Here is a 20,858-nt window from a genome sequence, read left to right as displayed (position 1 = left end):
TGCTACTAATGGTCAACTAAGTAACCGATGAGCAAAACAACAGCGGTCCGCTCAAAATGACTATATATGTCCACTGAAAACCATGTTTGCCGTGATGTAAAAATGCCTGATATTTTGTAGTTGAAAAGACGCCAAATTTTAGTTTATTAGAAAAAGACAAAAAAAAAATATTATATACAAAATTTATAATCCAAGACCTTTTTAACGACAAATTTTAAACATGAATTATCACTTTTTTATATAACGAAGACACTTTAGTAAACAGTTTTTTTATTTTTGAAGTACTTTTTAAAATTTTAAGTCTTTTTTAGCATCGTAACTTTACGAATTTTACATCATCTAAAGTCAACTATGATGTTCTTTTTTGAAACGAACATAGATGTGTTACTAACCTGCTCTTTTATTTCTAACGCCTAATCTGGACATTATTTTTAACTTATATACCTTAACAAGGCAGTAAGTAAGTAGTATATATATATATATTTGTCGATGAAGCAAATTTGTTCTTATCAAATGCAAAAAACTTAAACACCTATCAAACTGGTTTAAATGCAATAAATTAACCGTAATTGTTCACAAAACAAAGTACATCTTGTTTCACTTCTCATCCAAAAAATTCGTTATTGCCAAAAAACTTATATTATTTATAGAAAGAGTTGAAAACAAAATCGTCCACAAAGTTTTAAGGAACTTACTTAAACAAAGTTTTAAGGAACTTATTTATACAAAGTTTTAAGGAACTTAAACGGAAATGGAAACCACATCAGCTCTAAAATTGCTAAAAGTTTTTGGAATTTATTTAAAACCATAAATTATTTAAACAAAAAAAATTTAATACAAATTTATTACTCACTAATACATAGTTATATTAAGTATGCTGCATGCTACTTTTGTATGCAAAAATAGTATGCTGCATACTACTTTTGCTAGTACTTTCCAGAGCAATATTTGCATACTGTATGCAAACATTGCTCTGGGAAATACTTGCAAAAGTAAACTGTGACTTTATCATCGGCAGAAGCACGCGATACGATATATATTATACACGATACGAGATATATTTTCAAAATCGTTTCGTGCATACAAAACCTTTATTTAAAGACATGAAAATTTGTTATTTGTATAAACTAAACATTTAACAGTGTTATCAATGTCAACTTTCAATGTCAGAATGATCCATGATTACTTATTTTCAAATTTTTTTTTTACCTTAAAAACAAATAGTAATTTTACCCTTCGAAACAATAACTTTTTAAATGAAGCATTTTGTAAAAATGCTTCATTTAAAAAGTTATTGTTTCGAAGGGTAAAAGTTATTTTTTCGAATTATTTAAATTTAATGTAAAAATGAAACAAAATTTTATTTTTACATTTATTTTTAACAGTATATATTAATAATTTAGATATTGGGAAATATAACTACGTAAGGGTCGTCCATAAATTACGTCACGTTGTGGAGGAGGGGTAGTCGCCTCGTGACGACACGTACAGGAATTGTTACTAAAGAGTTACTATGTTAAGGTAACTCTTCAGTAACATACCCTTATTTTTAGTCAAAAATCCGAAAGAATTTTTTTGGATTTTTGTTATGCAAAATTTTATAATAAATTCAAATATATCATTGGAATTTATAAAAATATTGAATATGTTGACTAAAATTCATTTGCGACACTGTGAAAATCACGCCCTTAATAACACCATAGCAAAGACTCCTTAATATTGTAATAAATTTCATTACAAGCTTGAAAACTTGCATTATCAAGTTGAAAAAAGTGTATTGAAGCTGAAAAAGCAAGACAATACTTATTTAATACATTAAAATATCAATCCTTTTTATATAATAACTTTTTTCGCCACAGGAAATTAGGTTGTTTAATTTTCAGTCTTTACATTTGCCAAAGGATTCTCATTTGTTTATTGCTAGTGTTGTTATATATTCCAAATAAAAATAAATCAAGGGTGTTTAATTTTAGAGGAAGTTAATTAAAGTATGCCAAGATCAACTCTTTCAAAACACAAAAGAAAGTTCTGTCGCAACCAACACACTGCAGACCTTCCAAAAAAACAGTTGATGCCATTCAATGAAAATTTCTCTGCAAGTTAAAAAAAAAATAGTAGTATTACTAAACCTTTGATAGATGTTCCAAGCGATGAATATAATATTTTTATGAACATGAAAATAAGTTTGCTGCTATCTATTAAATCTCTTCTGATACCAGTATTTCAAGATCTTTTAAAAGATAAACTTCTTAACAAATGCTTAGATTGACAAACACAAAATAAAAACGAGTCATTGAATAATGTGATTTGGAAAAAATACCCTAAAACTCTGTTTGTATCTACGAAAGTACTAGAGTTATTTGTATTTTCAGCTATTATTGAATTTAATGATGGAGTTATAGGACTTGAATCTGTTTATGTTAAACTTGGTATACCATATAATTTTTTGAAATTAATAATGCTACGAAAATGGACAATCAAAGGATAACAATAATGAATTAAAAAGTGCTCTAAAAAGGAAACTGAGAGAAGAAAAAAACTAAGAGTCATTAGGAAAGGATTTGTGGATGAAGAAAAACAAAGTGAAACTATACCAGCCTATGTAGCTGGGGCTTATTAATTGTTTTATTGCATTTTTTTCTTTGTTTTTTATTTTAAACCTATTTTATTTTTTTAGTTATTTTCAGTTTTATACTTTCAATACACTTCGATCTGATAGTCCAAATGATTTTAAAAATTTCAGAGTATGATTGAAGTGGTATTGTGAAGGAGTTGAAGCAAAGTATGAACCACTTTAAAACGAGAATTTCGCACAAAAAAAAACGAATTTGCGTGACTGAGTTTATGGACAACTCCATATATGCCTATATATATATATATATATATATATATATATATATATATATACATATATATATATATATATATATATATATATATATATATATATATATATATATATATATATATATATATATATATATATATATATGATGATGATGATGATGATATTATATTGATGATTATATCCGACAAATAAGATTAAGTGGGCGCTAGAGGCGATATTTATTCAAAAATTTATAGACATTATTGTTCGCATAAGCCAGTGGTTCGAAAAACTCAGAAGTTTGATTGATGTAAGGTGTGTTTAAAAAAAAAAAGAATAAATGATCTCCTATTTCTGTTTTTTAAATAAGCTTAGCGTTGCGCAATTTACGATTCCTTATCTGCCGTAGTAAAGTGGTTAAAAATGCTAATTAGTGCTCCTTCTAACCGTGAAAAGTTAATTGTTAGAGAAAAAAACAAAAAGTACTCGACCTTTTTTATAAATACATACATATTTCTTTATATAATAAAGAAATAATCTCTCAAAATGATCGTCTTAAAAAAAAATTGTTTATACATTTATACTGAAAATTAAAATGTTGGTAAATACTGATTTCATATATATTTATCATTAACTGTGCATTGATTCACCTATTTGTTGTGAAATCAGGTTTGACTTTTCTTTTATGTTCTATTTAGCACTTCTTCGCTTTTGTTTTTTATCGTTTTCCTTCTCAAGACTGTATTTTTGTATTCTCTCCTTCTTTGATGTCATTTCTGATCAAATTGACCAAGCTCTATCTTTTTATTCATCATTTAATATTGTTGCTATTGGTGACTTACTCTTTACTCTCAGTAACTTGGCTCTAGGACCATCAACCTCACTACTAAAGCTCGTAATTTTTGCATGTCTCAATCTCTTATTCAGATAACTTTGTGACTTGTTTTCCATACAATCGTAATCACTTTTTTACTCCTCGAATTGTCTTTCTTAAGTGGTTTAGACCATGACCATACGTTCGCACTTCTTCTTCAGACTCACCCTATCATCGCACTACTTTCTTTTACCATAAGCTGAATGGAGTTTCTTTTTTTGGTTTTCTTTTTGACAGGTCTTTTGCCTCTTCGCTTATAATTGCACTTCTTTATTAATCTAATTGATCCAAGCAAGTATGAAAGTCTTTTTAAACATTTTAAAGCCTACTACTTCATGATTATCACCTTCTTGCCTTTTTAAAGTTGAGCCTACTTCTTCATGATTATCACCTTCTTGTCTTTTTAAAGTTGAGCCTACTACTTGATTATCACCTTCTTGTACAGCTGCTACTTGAAACTAAAATAAATTATTAAATTTTTTTATAAGAGCAGGTGCTCTTATAAAAAAAATTTAAAAATTATATTATCTTAAGAGAAAACGTTTTTCTATTATTGCCAGAAACCAATCTTAAAAGGTGTTGCCTGGCGCAAATCCAATATTCTCAGTTTACTAAACCTCATTATTAATCTCAGTTGTTTTTAAACCTTTTTAAAATCTTTAAATTTCCCCCCAGAGTGCTCCAATTGTAATCACTTACCTCTACTCCTTGATTTGTGTCTTTCTTAGGTGGTTCAGATCATGCATACGTTCAAATTGTTATCATTTTCAAAAAATCTTTTTCAAAAGAAATACTCTCTTAAAGAAAAAACGATTTTTTTTTTATATATTACAAGAAACTAATGTTGTGTTAGACAAACTCCAATATTTTCAGTTTACTAAATCTTGTTTTTTATCTCAGAAGTTAGTTTCGAAAGACTTTTGTAAAATTTTCAACTGTTTAATCAACAAAAGTAAGCTTAATATTCCATCTCTAATACATGAATATGATCCTAATACCACTCAAAAAAATAAATTAGAACTTTTGGAAAAGAATGTTATCTAACTCGACTCTTGAATCTAATGGCTACACTCTTTCAGCCGTTCCATAAAATAGGTTAATCCATTGTTAGACAACCGAGTCACTTGTTTGTTAAATTTGTTTTTTTCTTAAACATAGCTACTGCCTGTGGTTCAGAAAACATGTTTGAAAAATCTAGTAGCACTGCATCAGAAAGATTAGAGTACAATTTGCTTTGAATATTTTTCAGTTTCGCTGTAGCTTTTTTGTCTACTTATCCAATAGCCATTTTATGTTCACACTTTTGATCTTCCAGGAAAGGAAAAACATATATGGTTTCCATGGTTACTTATATAGGTTTATTTAAGTCATACATTATTTCGGTTATAATACTTATGGATAATACAAACATACTTAATATGTTATGACTCCTAAACTGCATTTAAAAAAATATAAAATTTGCGCTGTCAATTATAAGTAATATCAATCAAAGATTGCTGCAGGGGTTAATTCTTATCCAGTTTTTCTTTTTCTTTTTGGTCTTATCCTAACGCATAATGTATCGAGACGCCAACGACCCCAAAATTAAAACTTTCTCATACACCTCATAAAACTTTCTCATACACAATAAACATTAAAAGAATTGATTATTTTAGGTACATAAAAAAATATATTATATATAGTCGTTAGATATGTTAAAATGCTAAATCAGTTAGATGAACGCAAAAGTTAGTCAAAAAAAAGAAAAAAAAACCCACGTGATTGCAACTAAATCAACCACGAATATTTTTATGATGGAAACTCGAAAAGAATCATTCAATAAAAGTTTATGCAACGAATTGTTTGACGATGTTTCACCAGTGGGTAACTATTAAAAATTGCTTAAAGGATTTAATATAATTAGATCACAATGCTCACGTACACACTAAGATGGCTGGTAATGAAACGTGTGGTTGAAAAAATGAAACGTGCTCTAAAACTATCCAGGAGAATTTTTACGTTTAGGAATCTACAGACTAATTTTGAAACCTCGCCATATAACAATTGATATAGTCATTTTCTACTTTCGTTTGCGAATTTTCATTCTGTTTCAAAAAAACGTTCCAAATTTACCTCAGAAGGACAAACTCCCGTTTTTTTGTGGAGATTGTGAAAAATAATAAACCAATGGTTTTTTAAATATTCATAAATTTATTTGAATTACCGTGCATATAAATATACACAAAATTAAACAATAATTTTTACAACAAAATAAATTAAAAATAAAATTATATCCGTTAAAAAATTTTAAATATAAAACATAAAAAAGCGGACGTAAAAAAAAAAAACTAAAAACTATTACACATACATTTAAACATTTAACTAACACTCGCAATTCATATAGAGTCGGTAGATTAGTTGCATAAACATAACTCAATGTGAAGTTTTATAGAGGCAACCACTACACGAAAACTGGTTTGTCTCGCTTATGTGTTAAAACAAACTTACGCTGGTGGTACTGCTTCTTTTTGGGGCTTATTCTAAAACAAGTAATTCAACTATCAAAAAAAAAAAAAATTTTAGAAAAAAACAGCCACAAAACAAAATTTTCAACACATTTTATATGAAGAATTAAAAAAAAAAAAAGATAAACAAAAATCTACCTGTCACTATACTTCGGCGAGTCACCATTTATTTGTGGGAAAATGTTACCACCACTTATCTGCGGCGAAACGCCAGCATTTGTCTGTGGCAGGTTGGGATTATTATTTTGCGGCAAAACAACTATTTTACCTTTTTGACTGCGATTAGAAAAGTTATTATTTCTAGTGCACATATAATAGTAAGTTCCAACTGCATTTTTTAAGGGACGAAGACCTAAATCGAAGTACTTTGCTGCATCATTTAGTAACGGATCGGAACTAACACCATCTATAAAAAATAACGCAAATAATTTATAATATATATATATATATATATATATATATATATATATATATATATATATATATATATATATATATATATATATATATATATATGTATATATATATATATATATATATATATATATATATATATATATATATATATATATATATACATATATATATATATATATATACATATATATATATATATATATATATATATATATATATATATATATATATATATATATATATATATAGACCTATAAGTAAACATAACATAACATACTAGAAATAGAAAAAGCTAATTGTTTGACATCATTCAAACCAAAACCTAAGAAACTTTTTGATGTGTTTAAAAGCATGGGATAATTATTTCCGTATTGACCATTTAGATTAACAGGTAAATCAGCTTGCCCAAGATTTCCTTCTGGGTAATTTTTATCTTTTAATAAAATAATGTTTGAGCGATCAGTTCCAGCTGTGCCTTGTCCAGCATTGTCATTTGGATTTGTATTAGATCCAGTCCATCTTAAAAAAATATATATTGAGGGTCATTTCAAAAATAATTTTTATTACAGATAAATAAATTATACAAAAGCAACGCAAATAAAATACAAAAGCAACACAAATTTTCATATTATCTAGATATTAGCAAAACACTTTTACTTCCTTCACAATTTACTATTTATTTTCTTTAATATGTTAATAAATAAACTAAAATCCATATACTTAAAATTTTAAATTTCATTCAGAAAAATGTAAACACTTCAAAAAAAATTATCAATAAAAAAACTCTCATGTTTTTTTGCAGCTAATACATGTGCTAGACAAAGTTCTTATAACACATTTGAATTGCACACAGCATTCTGTTTATCCAGCACACAGCACTCTGTGTGATCAGGATTATTTCACAAAGACAGCAAAGAATTCATTCAAATTAAATTTTAAATAACCGAAGTATTAGTATTATTGCAAATTTAAATGTTTTTAAATTGATTGCATCCATAGCCACCAAATTGTCAAACTCCAAAATCAATAAATTGGATTGTGATAAGATGAAGACATAGATGAAGACATAAATTGGATTGTGATAAGATGAAGACATAGATAGTAATTAAACAGTACAAGTGTGCTTTGTGTACTTTGTACAGTACATATGTACTTTGTGGTGTACTTTCATTTAATTCTTTGTACTTGAGCATTACAAATGAAGTTGGTGTGACTAAGACATGGTTTAAAAGCAATTGAGTAGAAAACATCAAAGGATTCTGTTTGATCAAGTTAAAATAAAAGTGGTGTGTGCTTGAAGGGGAAAAAAAATTAGTGGGATAGCTTTCAACAATTTCCAAATATGATTTCATTTAATCATATTTAATTAGTATGCCATACTTGAGTATGCTATCCAAGTCTGGTTTCTCAACCTTCAAAACGATATCAAATCACTTGAATGCATTCAATAGCAATGATGGTGATAACTTTATTCAAATATAAAAAAATGAGGACAGACTATCATTCTTTATATCATCACTCTAGAAGAACAGCGCAAATGACATCATCATAGTGGTGCCTGGTGCTGCATCACTTCATCAAAGTTTACCAATCAAAACTTATTTTTATTTTCTTTAGAAAATTCGTTTGCTTGTTGATTTAAATTTTGATTTATGAATAAAAAATTTTAATTTCAATTTCATTAGGAGATATGAAAAGATTAGATTGAAAAAAAAAAATTTATACTTTATAAAGAGATGAAATTAAAGAAATAAAGAAAATAAAGAGATGGCAGGATAAAATTTTGCTTCATTTTGAGCACTGTGTTTATATATAAACAACACAACACTTATGAATTAAAAGCAACAAGTCTAAGTCTATGCAAACTAAAGCACATGGCTTTTTGACTATGGCAAGCATTAACTCAGCTGAATCTATATGTTGAATGATTGCTAAAAAATGTCAGAATTAAATTTGGTTTCAGCCAGATACAGAATTATCAATGAAAGTAGTCATAAGAACATTTATCCAAAATAACTCATAACTTCCTTAGTTAAACGTCTCACTGAAACTTGATATTACAACTTTTTTAACATAGGTATTGTTAAAATGTGGTTTTAATTTAAAAAAATTTCATGATTGAAATTTATTATTAGCCAGCAATTTAGAAATAAGAAGTTCAGTAAAAATTAGAATTACTATAGATAATAAGATAAAAAAAAGTAAAAAAAAAGTAATAAAAAAAAGATAAGAGGAAAGATAAAAAAAATTAAAATTTTAGAAACAAAATTTACATCTTTTTTTAATAACCGTATATTTTAACTTTTCATCTAGAGAAAAATGTTTTATTACAAATCATTTGTAACAAACTATAATCAATATAATTAGTAATAAAACAAAATAATTATTAATAATATACATGCTGGATAACAATAACAATATATTAATAAAAATGAATGTATAAATATATATATATATAAAAATCATAAATTTTAATTACTGTATGTGTATAGCATCTGAAGCTGATAAAGTGAGACGACTAGGAACAAAATCATATTCGACAGCTGGATATACTTGAACAATATTACCTCGTTTACCACGAACATTCAGGTTGTATATGTTAGAATTTTTATATTCAGCAGGGCGTGGTCTGATTGCAAACCGATGACTCCTAAAAAAAAAATGATTTATTTTTTAAAAACTTTTTCTTTTTAAGAATAGAATGTTAGAATACAAGATAAAATACTTTTCGCTTTCTTACCATATAGAAAAAAATATACAAAACTTAATGACAAGAGATAACCAAGGCAAACTGGTTCAAAAAATCCCCCTTCCTTTTTTTTTTCCCTTATGCATTCCAAAGAAAAAAAGTAAAAATAAAAAGCAAGTTGTTCTGAATAAATCTAACTTTTATAATAATTAATTTAGAAATTTTTTTTTCAACTCAAAATGTGAAATTTCTAAAAATTCTAATATAAAAAGCATAAGGATTTCAAAAAGTTCTAAACAACTATCAAAAATATCAAAAAATATAATAAAAATATATGAAAGAGATGTTTATATGATTAGCAGCATGCACACGTTAAAAAAGGTTGAAGTGATGAACAGAAGAAGTAAGAAGAAAATAAATTTGAATTTGAATTTGTTTATTTAAAAATTAGAAATTTATGTTAAATATTTAATTTAATAAAAAATTTATCAATTTCTAATGAAGTAGTGTGACACCAGAAACTACTATGCTGACAGCTTAAAGACACACGCTGTGTCCATTATTTGTTCTTCTTCCACCAATGTGATCTTTGAAGGCATTTACCAAGACTGCATAGGCTGCATTTGATGGAAGTGCATTCCGATTCATTGACCATATGGTTAGTCAAGAAATGTTTCCTCTCTTCACAATTTTTGACTACTTTCTTAGTTAATTGTTGATTGTGCCCTCATAGGCAGTAATTAAATACTGATGGCGCATACACCTGTGGTACGGTGAATTCTAGTTTTTTGTATCCAACATTATTCAAGATTAAAATCAAAACATATAAAGAGCAGATTAGGCTAATCAAATGGTACCTAACTTACTGCATTATATACAAATATACATTAGATAAAATTTCCTTACTAAAGTTTAGAGAGAAAGCTTTCATAACATCATTAGGTGAACGCTTAAATGAAATTGTTCCTCAAATCAGCAACAATATTTTACTCGTCTTTGATACCATCAATAAATAAACATTTTACAATATATATATTTTTTATGAAAGAAAATAGCAAAAATATATATCTTTTAGTTTATCTGTTTTAATCTTTTTCTATATCTAGGGGAGAGTGGGGAGAAGTGGAGAACGTAAATTTTTAAGGGTAATTGCAATATCTTTTTTATTTTAATCTCTTTTATCTTTTATTATTATTACTTTTTTTTGATGTATAAACTGAACTAAACAACTTTTTACAAATAAATCTTCCTTTTAGGCATCGATTCAATCTCCTTAGGTTTCCAGCCAATTATTACTAAGTATATAAATTTTTGCTTTTAGACAAACTGTACTATTGGTGTAAAGTGGAACAAGGGTAAGTAGAAGTGGGACAAATAAATTTAAAACATCATTTTATCACAAATTATTAAATAGAAACTGATAAAATCATAAAATCGCCTAACTGACATAAAAATGTTCAAGAGCTTTCACCAATCGAAATAATCAAATGGCAACAGGAAAAAGCGGGGTATAAATATTTCTTTTTTCTGTCTTACTTCACCCCAATTTAAACATTTTTTTAAGGTACATTTTAAAATTAGGGCTTCTAGCGCACACAAGGAAACAAAGCAATTTTTGCTAAATAGAGGGGAAGAAATTTAAATGTTCACATTAAATAACAGTATTTTGGCACCACTCCTAATTAAAAATTTCAGGCTGTCCCACTTCTCCCCATTCTTCCCTATCCTTAAGTGTGCGGGTTTTTAAAGCACAAGCCTGAAAAAATCTTTAAAAACCCCCTAAGTATTGAAAGTTTTAAAGAAGAAGCGTGTTTGTAATTTATTCTAAAAATCAATTGTGAAAATAAAACAAAAGAATTTATATGAACTAACATTCGATTTAAACATTATTTAAAATAGGTTAGCAGAACTACAACTTTACATGTAGCTGCCAAGCTCACATTTACAGCTCTTACAAAAGTATAATTTTTTCTCTCAAAAGTATAATTAGTATTGTAACTAAAATAAAAAATAAAAAACACAAAGTCATTTTTATAAAAAAAAAATTAATTTATTATAAACTGCAATGCCTTTTACAAGACACAGTTGTTGCAAAAAAAAAGAAAAAAAAAAAGAAAATTAAGAAAGAGCGCAAATTTAAATTCGCATGTTTTTGATTAGATTGGAGTAACTTTTTTGAGTACCCTCCACCTCTCTAAAAGAGTCTACGCATTTTAACTTACCAACCCAACATTTTATGATATTTTTTTTACATTAGTGTCTCCATATTTTTATAATTGAACCCCTGCCCACCATCTCATATATGCTATTTGCAGAACCCCTCTCCCCTATCTGAGTGACCCTTATTGCATAATAACTTTTATTATATGTAATGAACTATACATTTTATATATTAACTTGATTGCTGTAATAATTTCTAAAATTCTAATAAAATAAGAAAATATAAAACATTTTTTATAAGCAGTTAAAACTTATAGCTCTTTGTCAAATTTTTTGTCAAATAAGTAATGTTGTCAAATTTTTTTATCAAACAAGTAATGTTGTTAATAAATAAATAAATAGCTAGTGTGAAAACCCAAACCCAAATCTAAAGAATTTTTACACAGCACAATAAATGACGCTTGTTATGTATATATTCGTATAACATTAATGTTACAAACATATGTTTGTAATTTCAACTTGTAATAAGTATAAAACTAAATGATAGCTTTGAACGCACAGTGGCTGATGAATTTTAGCTCAATCAAAACTAAGTTATCAAAAAAATTCATTATATTGATAAATGGAAACAATTTTACTGAATCCAGTTCATTACGCCATATGTGATCTTTCATTCAAATATACCTCAAAATTAGAATCTGCTATGCTGTTGTTTCTTAAACCTAATTCTAATCTTTACAGTTAAAAATCTTATTTCTGTCTTTGTATGAAACACTGTTGTCATATTTTAAGTTATTCATAATATATTATTTATTACCTATTCAGTATATTCATAAGTTAAGCCTTCTCATGATGTTATTCTCTATTAGACAAGGTGAAAAAACACATTTTATATGTATTTAGACCTGCTTTAGCTCTATCTACATATAAAATGCATATATTACGCAAGCTCAAGTCTCTAGCACATCTGCGTAAGGTTGCATCTCTTCACTATAAATACAACCTTGGTTGCTGCTCAAGTAAAATTTATTGTTCCAACTACCAAAACACAACTTCAGTTGATCATTCAACAAAGTCGTAACTTATTGCTGTAACTTTTTTTCATGCTCAAAAAACTTTTATTAACCTAGTTTTTTCTTCCAACATCAAATAAAACAAGTTTTTAAAAATAAATTTTCAATTAAATTTGTAATTTTTCAAACTTACGGTTGAATAAATAGATAAAAAGTTTTTTTTGAGAATATATAAGCAATAAGCTGTTGCTTTGTGAGTTGCAATACAACCTTCATGAGTTGTCTCATTACTGTTAATGAACTAAAAGTTTTGATGATTAACAAGGGGATTGACAATGCACAACGCAGCACTGTATATACTCTAGTATTTTACAACAGTCAATGGAGTCAGCCTTTGAGAGATAGCACAGAGTTTATTACCAGATGTCTCAAAAACATTAAATTGAGAAAACATTAAATTGAGGTGTACACTCCTTAGAAGATAAAAGAAAGAGTTGCATAGTCACTAGAATAGAAGCACAAGCAAAAACCAATGAGTAAAATCAAGAAGGCCCAGGTAGCAAACAATTTGAAACAGGTTTACATCTATACTAGCCTTTAAGATGAAGAAAGGGAGAAGAACTGGTCAACAAACATTTTTTACAAAAGTTTTTATCTAAAAAGTCTTTTAAAAACCAAGAACCAAGAAGTATTTTTATTGAGACACAACAACTACTAAATTAATAACCCTAAAGTAGAAAAGTATTTCAAGTTAGTAAAATTCTCTTAACTCTAAAATTGAGTACTAGTAGGCTGCATGACATGTGGGAGGTGTGTACTGGATTAAATATTACCAGTAAAGGAGTAATCATATCCTGACTTGACATGAACTCAAATTAACCTGACCTTAATCAACTCCAAGTCATCTGGTTTCATTGAAAAAAGTCAGACAGGTTTTTGAGACATTTAAAACGTTTGAAATTAATATTACCTCATAGTTGGATTTACTTAAATAATGAGACACCACTGAAAACCGAAACAATAACTTCCTAAAATCCATTTTCAAATAGAAAAATGGCATTGGGGTTATTACGCTAATCATTTATTTTGTATGTACTTGCAAGAAGTTACAAATAAAAAACAAGTAAAAATTATAAAAAAATTTAGTTAAAACATGTTTAAAAAGAAAAATAAGCCTTATTGGTCACCTTTTTTTTTTCATTTTAATACACCCTGTTAATCTATAATAGGTTTTTTAAATCTTAGATGTGATGAAAATAGGGTTCAGAAAGATGAAAATTTATTTCACACATTTTTTATCAGTATGATTTGTATATGTTGTATAAACTCTAAACAAGGTTTCAAAAAATTAATTTTACATTAAAAAAAAAGAAAGCCTCCTAAAACTATGCCAGACTGAAACTCAAATTACCTATCTTGAAATGTTCTACCATATTGAGCAATATTAATAGCTAGTCGTAGTTGCAACATTCCATCTAAAGTAGGATTACCTGTTTTCAATGGTTGGATCACAGGGTTGTTCTTAAAAACATAACCTCTATTAGTGGCTTCTGTATCTGAAAGTCCAACTAAAGTGCCAATTGATACTGTGGAAGCTTAAAAAAAAAGAAAGGTATACCTTTTAAATTTTTTTCAAAAAAACTTAATGACTTCAGTTTTCAGATTTGGATTGAATATTATAAAAGTTTATTTACTATTAGGGATAGGAGACAACACAGAGATAGGAAAAAATCAAGAGAGACTACTGTATTAGGGTAAAAAGAACTTTAGAGTCTTGTAGTTAAACAATCTGTAGCAAATTTTCTGGGCCTTGATAAAACACTAAAGGTTCAAGCTCAAAACTCTATATTCCTAAATTTTTTAGGCGAGATAAAAAATTTAAGAACAAAAGCTATTCACTCCGAAAATGTTGTCCTGTCAAAAAGTAAAAAAATAACATGACCAACTCAGTGTAACTTTTTTTTATAAAGTATTTTGAGATACCTTGATGGACCAGAGAAATTTTATAGTATCAAGGGTTTTATGGAATTATATGTTGTTAACCCTAATATGGAATTAGGGTTGTATAAGCAAAAATATATATTTGCATATACAACCATAAATAAAATATATCAACATTCGTCAAATAAAAAATATCGGCATTCAGTAATGCCAACCTAACTGTGTGTGAGGTTGGCATTTTTTTGCCTACCTCAAAATTTTAGAACCTAATTTTGCTATCTATTTCATAAAAACTAAAAATGGTAAAATGAATGTTTTATTTAAAGTAACTAAAATAAAAATGGCAAAACAAACGCTTTGTTTTAATTCTAAATAAAATGATTAAATTAATAATGGCAAAACAAACGCCTTATTTTAATTCTAATAAAATACTTAAAAACAGAATAAAAAAACTTTTTTTTAAGTTTCTAATAAACTAATTAATATAAAATAAAAGTAAAATAAAGGTTTATTTAAATTCTGAACAATGTAATTAAAAATACTAGGGTTCGGAAAAATTTGAATGTGCAGATATTTGCCGATAAACTGGCATATTTATGCGCATAACTTTATTTCAATTTCAAATCATTAAAAACTGTTAAACTGTTTTGACTAGGCAGGCAAACAAAAAAACAAATTTTAATTCTAGTTTGCATGTTATTTTTAATTGAAGTGTTTTATGAACAAAAAAATCATCCGTTTTTGGAGTTAAAAGTTTTAATTCCATTATTAAATCTCTTTAATTAATGTTTTTTTACAACTTTTAGTTCCACTATTAGATCTCTTTAATTAACGCACTTTTATAATTAATAACTTTGAGTTATTAATTAGTGTTTTGATTAAAGAGATAAGTAATACAATAAAAAACTGAAAAATTTATAGGTCAATTAGACATTTTTCCTCAAACAGAAAAGACGATGGAAAACTTTATAATAAATAGACATTTATAAAATCTTAATACAGTAAAGAAGACTGCATTGGCTGCCAAAATACAGTACAATGGGCAAAAGATTGTGTCGCAGCACATAAACGTGTCCTAACGCTAATGAAAATGAGAAACATTTTGTTTGCAAAACGAAAAGCCAAATGATCAATCAACTTCAATAACGACATCATATTCTCAGCTGAAACATACAAAGTAGTAAACAATGTGATGAATCCTGAAGAATCATAAAAAGAAATCAATATGAAATTAGCAAAATTCTTTTTCCGAACTGGAATATCTCTTTGTCTTGTTGAATCTGAAACTTTTAAGGATTTGATCAAACCACTTAATCCATCATATGCATCATCAATACCATACACAAAAACGCTGTCAGGTTTAATTCTTGATAGAAAGTACCCAGGATGCTCCGCTAAATTGGAAGAAATTCTTGAATCATCTGAAAATTTAACGCTCGTCAGTGATGTTTGGATAAATATTAGTGGTGATCATATAGTGAAGTTTTGTATCAAGGCACCAAATACAAAACCCTTTTTCTATACTTCAATCAACACATCGGGCATAATTCAAATTGCTGCAGTTACAACCCTAACCGCAGCAGTGAAAGGTATTGAATATCCATCTAACATGATTGGAAGACTTCAAAATGATTCTCGATGTACTATTATTTTTATGAAATGTACAAGAAATTCGCAAATTAAGAAATTATTCAGGAAATGGTTATGAAGCACTTTAAATTCCTTATTACCTCAAATACGAAAATTGCCTATATGCTGACACCAAAGTATGCCGCAGAGGGATTCTATTTTGGTAAGGATAAGACTGATATAATCAGTTCAATTTCAGAACTAGCCTCCAAAACAAATCCAACAACTGCCGAGATAGTTGAAAGTGAAATGATTGAATTTATTAGAGAAATGCCAACACTGAGAGAAAAAAGAAAAGAGACAATTTTCAAAAGGAGCGCAAAGAAATATTGGAACATTGTTGGTCGTCAGAAAAACCCGAAGTCTTTGAAGTTGCAAAATCTATTGTTGAAATAATTTGTTTGTCAGCAACAACAGAGAGAACTTAGTTGATTTTTCGATTAATTCATTCATGATTGAGAAATCGCTTGACAAATGAGCGCATAAAAAAATTAGTTTTCATATATACCAATAGTGTTTTAATAGATAAATAAGACAAAAATGACTACATTTTAGAAGAAGGAGAAGTTCTCAGTCAACTTAAAACTCAAAAGTTTTATTAACTCTAAATTATAGTAAAAACAAAAATGACAAAGTTAATTTTTTATCTACATTCCTAATAAAATAGATTATCCAGGTCATTTTTTTAAAATCCAGAAAATTGTTTGGGTAAAATATTCAGAAAAAATCTGGAATATATATTCCCGGTAATAAAATGGTAAAATGATGAATTCGCTTTTACAAGTTTTTAAGCAAACGTTGACATTTGATGTTTTGTTTTTCTGTCAATTTTATACTGAAATTTCCTGCGTTCGTCAAGCAGTCTAGTTCTGGTTCTTAATTTTGTGCCAACCTAAAACAATTTTAGGTTGGCAGTTTTGCAACCTTATTTTACCTAATTCCAAGGGTTGCATATATAAATAAATATTAATTGTAGATCTTAATTGTAGGAATTTTATCTTTGTTAAAATTACAGTTAGAAACATCATTGTGTACATATGGAAATATGTGGAAAGGAAAAAGCTAAAGTTTATATGGAATTAATAGCAGAGTTTATTTACGAGTACTTTTACATTTTCTGTATTATATATTCATTTTTTTAATTTTTAAACAGTTGTCAATTTCTCTGACTCTCCCTTATTGTTTTATCTTTTGTTGGCAAGCCTCTGTCAGAAAATAAGAGCATCTGGTTTTTCTGATAATAGACTGGTTAGTTTTTTTATGCATCAAATTTTCAAATGATTTGAGACCTTAGTTTATGCGCATACAACCGTATTGTTTAAAAAAATTGTTCAACAGTCTGTGGAAATCAATTTCAAACTCTCCCTGATGCTATACTATATTATACTATATGGATTTGATTTAATGATGATACTAAAATTCAACATTTTATTTAATGATGACAATCAATTTGTTTAAAGTATTCGACAGACAAATTAGATTTAAGACAAATTAGATTTTATTCTTATTATTTTCACTGCTGGTCTTATAAACTTTGATCCACCAAATATTATAAAAAATTATATTTCTATAGGTTCAAATATAAGTTCTAAACTTAAAAAGTGTTTTCTAAAAGTTTTGAGTTTTTTAGTACTTTTTGTTCGCGATTGCATTATATTTTTATCATATTTTTGCCATTATTTTAAGCAAAAGTAGTTGAAACAACCATCCTAATGTAAAACAATATAAAGCTATCAAAACACTTTGACAATTATATCTGAGGAGTCAGATAAATCAAAGGCTAGAAACAACTATCAGTACCATCTGTTGATACCAACTGTATAAAGGATTGGAATCAAACATCAATCAAACAATCAATGATTGTAGAATTGGTAAAGTAGAAGAAAAAGAAAGAAAAAATTATTTTCTCTCAGGATAACTTTATATGTTTACAGAAAAAATTGTATGCAAGCAATCAAACAAGCTTTTTTGCTCATTGCTCATAGGCTAGTTTAAAACATTAAATTATCTAATAGATGTTATTACTTAGTTTAACTGATAATATTGATGTATGTCACCAACTAATGAAACTATTAATAAACATCTTAAAAGAAAGGGATTCATTGATTGATTTATTGCCATGATTATTGTCAACTAATGTCAATGACCAACATACAAAAGAACATGCATATGATTTAGAAAAAAACATTGTTCAGTCTTTTGTTATTAAAAGAATATTTAATTTCGTAAATGTTTTGAAACAAGGATCTGAAGTGAAATAATAGTTAAATGCAAAAAATATATAATATAGTATGTTATATATAAATAAATATATATATATATATAAATATATATAAATATATATATATATATATATATATATATATATATATATATATATATATATATATATATATATATATAACATAGTATGTTATATATTTTTTGCATTTAACTTATTACTTCTGTAATACTAAGTATTATAATTGATATTATGGTAATATTTTCAATATATTTTCATGTGAAAAAATGCATACTTTTTTACATGAAAATAAATATTTTTTTTTGTAGTTATTTAGGTGCTACCAGAAGTCCATAGGGTCTTATCACAGAGCACCACAGAAGAGCATTTAACTGGAAGTTTACACCTCTTTCCATAACAATGTTGCTTGTTGGGCTGGAGCCGGTGTTGAACCTCTGACCTCTGGGTTCTGAGCCAGAATTCTAACTACAGCGCCATGGCTGCTTAAATTTAACATAACTTTTACATGTTTTGCAGGTGTATTTTATAAAAATTAATATAAAAAGATTTTAAATGTTATTTCCCCCAATTCCCCCATTCTTATTAAAATATCTTAATGTTAATCTATAAAAAATTAAAATATATAACTAAAAAGTTAATCTATATAAAAATGGAACTATTAAAGTAGGAAAAAGACTGTAAGAAAATCGCGCTATTTTAATCTATTATCAGGAGTTTTTTAAAATAGACAATATATTTATGCACTTCATTTTATGTTATAAATTTTTACTAAATGTCCAGAACTGGTAAAAATAAGTCCTACAAAACCCAAGACGCCCTAAATTTTCAAAATCTTTAATTATGTTTAACAATGGTTAAAAAAAAATAATTTAAAAAATTGAAACTTATAACAATTGAATAAAACTATTACAAGGAAAAACACAAGTGCTAATAAAAAAAATAATTAAATTCACTTACTAGTATAGTTCACTTCAAGATATTTGCCTGTTCCTACACATGGATCACCACCAAACACACTACTAGAAACCTTAACAGAACAAGAAGTTTGAGATTCACAGAGACTTTTAACAACTTGGAGCGACTTTTGTTGATTATTACAATTGTTGTTGAAACGAGTGTTGCTACCACATTGAGTTGATGAGGTTCGACCATAGTTGGCTCCTAATATCGTAATTGTTCCGAAGCCCTTAGTATCGATAGAAAGAGTGCCTCCATCACATACTCTGGCAACTTGTACACTACCTTAAAGTTAAAAGCATATTGTAAATACACAATTTGGAAAAAAAATAGTAGCATTTGTAGCCTTTTAGTTACTGTGAATGAAAAAAAAATAAAAAAAAAATTTTAAAAGACAAAATCATCCAATGAAAGTGAAGTTTTTTAGCCATTTTTAACTTGGAATGCAATGATACATTCGTAGCAACCATTATAGAGTTTTGGAGGTAATTCCATTCCAACGACATTCGTCATTGGAGGCAATACAAACTCAACATTGCATCTCCTGAGATAAAACATTTCATTATACTGAAAACACATGCAAGCACAGATGGGCCAGCATATTTATAAATAAATCACAATGATGTAGATTTTTTTTACTTTGTATATATTGCATTTATAAACACCATTATAATCAACATGATCATCATCATCCTGATCATCATCATTATGATCATCATCTTGATCATCATGATCATCATAATCATCATCATCATCATTGCCATCATCATTATCATCATCATATCATTGCCATCATCATTATCATCATCATATCATTGCCATCATCATCATCATCATCATCATCATTATCATCATCATCATCATCATCATCATCATCATCATCATCATCATCATCATCATCATCATCATCATCATCATCATCATCATCATCATCATCATCATCATCATCATCATCATCATCATCATCATCATCATCATCATCATCAGCAGCAGCAGCAGCAGCTTTAGCATTTCTATTTTATGCTGTTTCTCTAATCATGGTCAATGTTTAAACAAGCTATCATCTCTATTACAATAAACCGAAACTCATTCTTGCTCTGCTTCTTATTCAACAACATCCTTTTACTATATCTGTCCCTATTTATTAAATACTGGCATAAATATATCCCAGAATTTAATAAATAATAAATGTAAGTATAAAATTATAATATATAAAGAATTATAAATTTATTTCTAGCCCTGGCTATCGACCCCAGCTAAATTTTAAAATTTTGCCAGAGTCAGGTTTGCAAAAAGTCTCATTTTTCAGCTGGGGCCGGGGCCCCAGTCATTTACTAACTACAGTTAGATACATAATTGCTGTTTCCAAAGAAAAATATTTTTGTTTCACATTGTTGTATTCTTTAATTTATTGCATAAACTAAAAAGTACAAAAATAAACTGTATAAATTAAAAAGTACATAAATGTATTGCATAAATTAAAAAAAAAATAGAGCAAAAAAATAAAAGAGTAGTTCTTTAAATTTTTTAATGTTTAAAAGCTTCTGACTTATGTTAGTAAAACTTTTCAACAAAACAAAATTGTTCAACATAATAAATTAACTG

General features: G+C 27.4%; 1 protein-coding gene across 2 annotated transcripts in view; it reads right to left on the bottom strand.

Annotated features, from left to right (window-relative positions):
* Positions 1 to 5,871: 5,871 nt before the first annotated feature.
* LOC100214959 (protein DD3-3) overlaps positions 5,872 to 20,858 on the bottom strand; it is a 51,951-nt gene continuing 36,964 nt past the window's right edge. For both annotated transcript variants that reach the window (XM_065810185.1, XM_065810186.1), the window contains 6 exons: positions 19,254 to 19,538; positions 13,896 to 14,079; positions 9,102 to 9,272; positions 6,900 to 7,141; positions 6,344 to 6,611; positions 5,872 to 6,220 (listed from right to left, as the gene is read on the bottom strand). In XM_065810185.1, the coding sequence (XP_065666257.1) occupies positions 6,142 to 6,220; positions 6,344 to 6,611; positions 6,900 to 7,141; positions 9,102 to 9,272; positions 13,896 to 14,079; positions 19,254 to 19,538 (1,229 nt within the window). In that variant the 3' untranslated portion in view covers positions 5,872 to 6,141. The remainder of the gene's footprint in view (positions 6,221 to 6,343; positions 6,612 to 6,899; positions 7,142 to 9,101; positions 9,273 to 13,895; positions 14,080 to 19,253; positions 19,539 to 20,858) is intronic.

Source organism: Hydra vulgaris, chromosome 11 (genome assembly GCF_038396675.1).
Source record: "Hydra vulgaris chromosome 11, alternate assembly HydraT2T_AEP".
In the NCBI taxonomy this organism is placed as follows: Eukaryota; Metazoa; Cnidaria; class Hydrozoa; order Anthoathecata; family Hydridae; genus Hydra; species Hydra vulgaris.
Note: the sequence above shows the minus strand (reverse complement) of the source record. Positions and strands in the feature narration are given on the sequence as shown.